This window comes from Mustela putorius, unplaced genomic scaffold (genome assembly GCF_011764305.1).
Source record: "Mustela putorius furo isolate JIRA1106 unplaced genomic scaffold, ASM1176430v1.1 tig00000905_pilon_pilon_pilon, whole genome shotgun sequence".
NCBI lineage: Eukaryota > Metazoa > Chordata > Mammalia > Carnivora > Mustelidae > Mustela > Mustela putorius.
Window position 1 is genome coordinate 6990924 of NW_025421511.1, and position 3444 is coordinate 6994367.

Below are 3444 nucleotides of genomic sequence, written 5' to 3' on the forward strand. Positions count from 1 at the left end.
CTTTGTTTTGACTAAAATGTATTTGTGAGATAGTTTATAGCTAGGAGTTATATAAACTTTTCTTAAAAAAAAAAGAATCGAATAGATCAACTAAGGCTTTTAATTTCAATATGATATTCTCACAACTCCCACATTGAAATAGGACTAACTTACTCATTCACGTGGTGAAGGAAGCTACTTTGTCAAACTCATCAATTGCTAGTAAAGTTTTTTGGGTTAGAATATTTTCCACCTTATGTATTCCTACCATCTTCACTGTCTGTCATTTTCTGTCTTGACCCAGGAGAAGTTCTGTTTTATTGAGCATGATATCATTGTTTATCATAACAAAGACTGACTTGGGTTTATGGTCAAAATAATGTATACTTAAAATCACTGACTCTAAAGTTTTTCATGGATTTTCCCTTTGCACATTTCTATTTTATATGCTTTTGACCTATATGCCTCTTGAGTTCACTTACCTTTGAGGCCAAAGCCCTTGTGGATGAGATACAGTTGGACACTGAATGTTGGAGGATGACCAAATGTGGTCAACATACGTTGATTAAAGTTGACTCAGGATAGCAGTGACATTTAAAAAAATATATGATTATTTATAATTTATATGGGATTCATGTGGAAATAATTTACACAAATATATTTTCTAAACTTTATAAATATATTTTTCTCTAAATATATTTTTCTAAATATATATTTGTAATATATTTATTACACCAATTTCCCCCAACACTAAATTAGCTAGCCATTAGGGTTAACTAGTAGTTAGGGCAATCAAGGTGACAAGACCTGATAGGATTCATATTGTAAGCCACGTATTCTCATAAATTGATAACAACTGTGAGATTACCCAGACTTATTGCTTCTTTCCAGTCCTGCTCCTTCGGTGAACTCTGTGGCACTTGATGTACCATTCTCTCATCACTTCCATGCCCAGGATCCTCTCAGGGAGGAAAACACATCTACCTGTGCCTCGTGGGTCTCCTTCAGAGATCATCTCATCTTGACCCAAAACTCCTTGGTCAGTGCCCTTCTCAGGGCAGCCTTCACATCCTTGTTCCTCAGTGTATAGATAAATGGATTGAGTGTGGGCGTGATGATCCCATAGAAGAGAGCCATGATCTTCCCTCTGTCATGAGAGTAGCTAGAGGGAGGCTGGACATACATACTGATGGCTGTGAAGTAGAAGAGGGACACGACCAGCAGGTGTGAAGCACAGGTGTTGAAGGACTTCCAGCGACTTTCAGCAGAATGAATCCTCATTACTGCCCGTGCAATGAGCACATAGGTGCCTAGGATGAGGGTGAGGGGCACCAGAAGTAGCAATGCCCCCAGCACATTGAGCTCAGCCTCATTTACATGAGTATCAGCACATGCTAATTTCAAAAGGGCAGGAACTTCACAGAAGAAATGGTCTATCACCCTATGTCCACATCGTGGGACCACCACAGTGAGAGTGGACTGCACAAGGGAGTTAGCAAAGCCACTGATCCAGGTCCCAGTGGCCATGTGGATGCAGCGTCTCTGACTCATGATGATTGGGTAGTGAAGGGGCTTGCAAACAGCAGCATAACGGTCAAAGGCCATGATGGCTAGCAGTATACATTCAGTAGAACCTAAGGCCAAGAAAATGTACAGCTGGGCAACACAGCCACCATAGCTAATGGTCTTGTCTTTTCCCCTAAGGTTGACTAACATCTGTGGCACAGTGCAGGTAGTGTAGCAGAGGTCCAGTAGGGAGAGATTTGAGACAAAAAAGTACATGGGACTGTCAAGCTGAGGGTCCAGGCAGGAAACAAGGATAATGGAGATATTTCCAAATAGGGCAAAGATGTAGGCCACCAGAAAGATTACAAAGAGTGGTGTCTCCAGCCAGGGATGGTCCAAGAATCCCAATAAGATAAAATCATCTTGTGAGCTTTGATTGTTGATCCACATGTTGTCGCTAACAGGTGAAATTCTAGCTGGAACATCTAAATACCCACTGCTGCGGATGGGTGTCAGTGGTAAAAGGAAGCCACAGAGAAGTAGAGACAAGAGCTGGTGAGATGAAATTCTCATTTCAGCTATAATCTGCACCCATACCTTGAGTATGGTAAAATGGGGAGTCAACATAGCCGATGTAACTTTGAAAGATTACTAAGAGAAGAATAAAGAGAGCACCAGCAAAATAGGAAACTTGGCTTCTTTTATGAGTGCCTTTCAGTTCGCTACTCACTCCTTTTAGAATTCTTGATCTTCTAAAAAGGTTCAGTAGAACTCCCATCAACTGTACATGACACCAATATTTAATGGCAACAACAGATTATGGACTAAAGCAGAGCTTCTCAGATACAAGTCAAACAAAGATCAGCTGGAAGGGGCAGGTGGATCTCTGTCTTCCTCAGACTGACCTGGTCAGAATCTTCATGGGAATGGAAGCACTGCACACATTCTATGGGTTGAAAGGATGCAGTTTCAGACCCTGCTCATCCCTTCCCAGCAAAATGCTAATCCTATTCAGAAAATTTTAAAATAGAGATAAGAAACAAAAACTTAGCATACACACAAAACCTTGTTTGCTGTGAAAATGTTATTTTAAAAATATCTGGATGTGTCATTCAATGCTCTTGTTTTTTCAAAAAAATTTTTTTTAAATTTTTATTTATTTTTCAAATTTCTTTTCAGTGTTCCAGAATTCGTTGCTTATGCACCACAATCTGTGCTCCAGGCATGAACCATGATAAGATTGTGGACTCTGAGAACAAACTGAAGGATTTGCAGAGGAGCATGGTGGGTGGTTGGGAGATCCTCATGTTGGGTATTGTGGAAGACACATATTGCATGGAGCACCGGGTGTGGTGCATAAACAATGAATTCTCGGGGTGCCTGCATGGCTCAGTGGGTTAAAGCCTCTGCCTTCAGCTCGGGTCATGATCTCAGGGTCCTGGGATCGAGCCCCACATTGGGCTCTTTGCTCAGCGGGGAGCCTGCTTCCCTTCCTCTCTCTCTGCCTTCCTCTCTGCCTACTTGTGATCTCTGTCTGTCAAATAAATAAAATCTTAAAAAAAACAGTATTTGGCTATAAACAATGAATTCTAGAACAATGAAAAGAAATTAAAGAAAAGAAAAGAAAAAGAAAAAAAATGGCAGAAGGAATTTGATGTAATTTTTACCTCTGAGGGAGATCACCAGAAAGAAATTCAGATAGTTGGCTCCCTGAAATTCGGGTCTGAATATGAATTTCCAATCATTTAAATTTAAAGCTCCCCATTTATTCTCCCTCTTACTCACTGTTACATATGCCTGTTGCCGGAGGACCCTCCACCACTCCTCAAAACAGACCACACAATTTCTTTAATATAAACAATTTGGTGACATGGATGGAGCTAGAGGGTGTTATGCTAAGCAAAGTAAGTCAGTCCGGAAAGAAAAATACCATATGATTTCACTCCAATGTGGAATTTA

At 40.5% G+C, this 3444-nt stretch overlaps 1 protein-coding gene across 1 annotated transcript; it reads right to left on the reverse strand.

Annotated features, from left to right (window-relative positions):
- Positions 1-990: 990 nt before the first annotated feature.
- LOC101677250 (olfactory receptor 2B6-like) lies at positions 991-1935 on the reverse strand. Its single transcript, XM_004766798.2, has one exon. It carries the CDS (start codon positions 1933-1935, stop codon positions 991-993), a length of 945 nt encoding a protein of 314 aa, XP_004766855.1.
- Between the last annotated feature and the right edge of the window lie 1509 nt (positions 1936-3444).

What these genes read in the sequence shown, in the direction of transcription:
- LOC101677250 (XM_004766798.2), bottom strand. Translation starts at nt 1,935, where the DNA reads ATGTGGATCAACAATCAAAGCTCACAAGATGATTTTATCTTATTGGGA.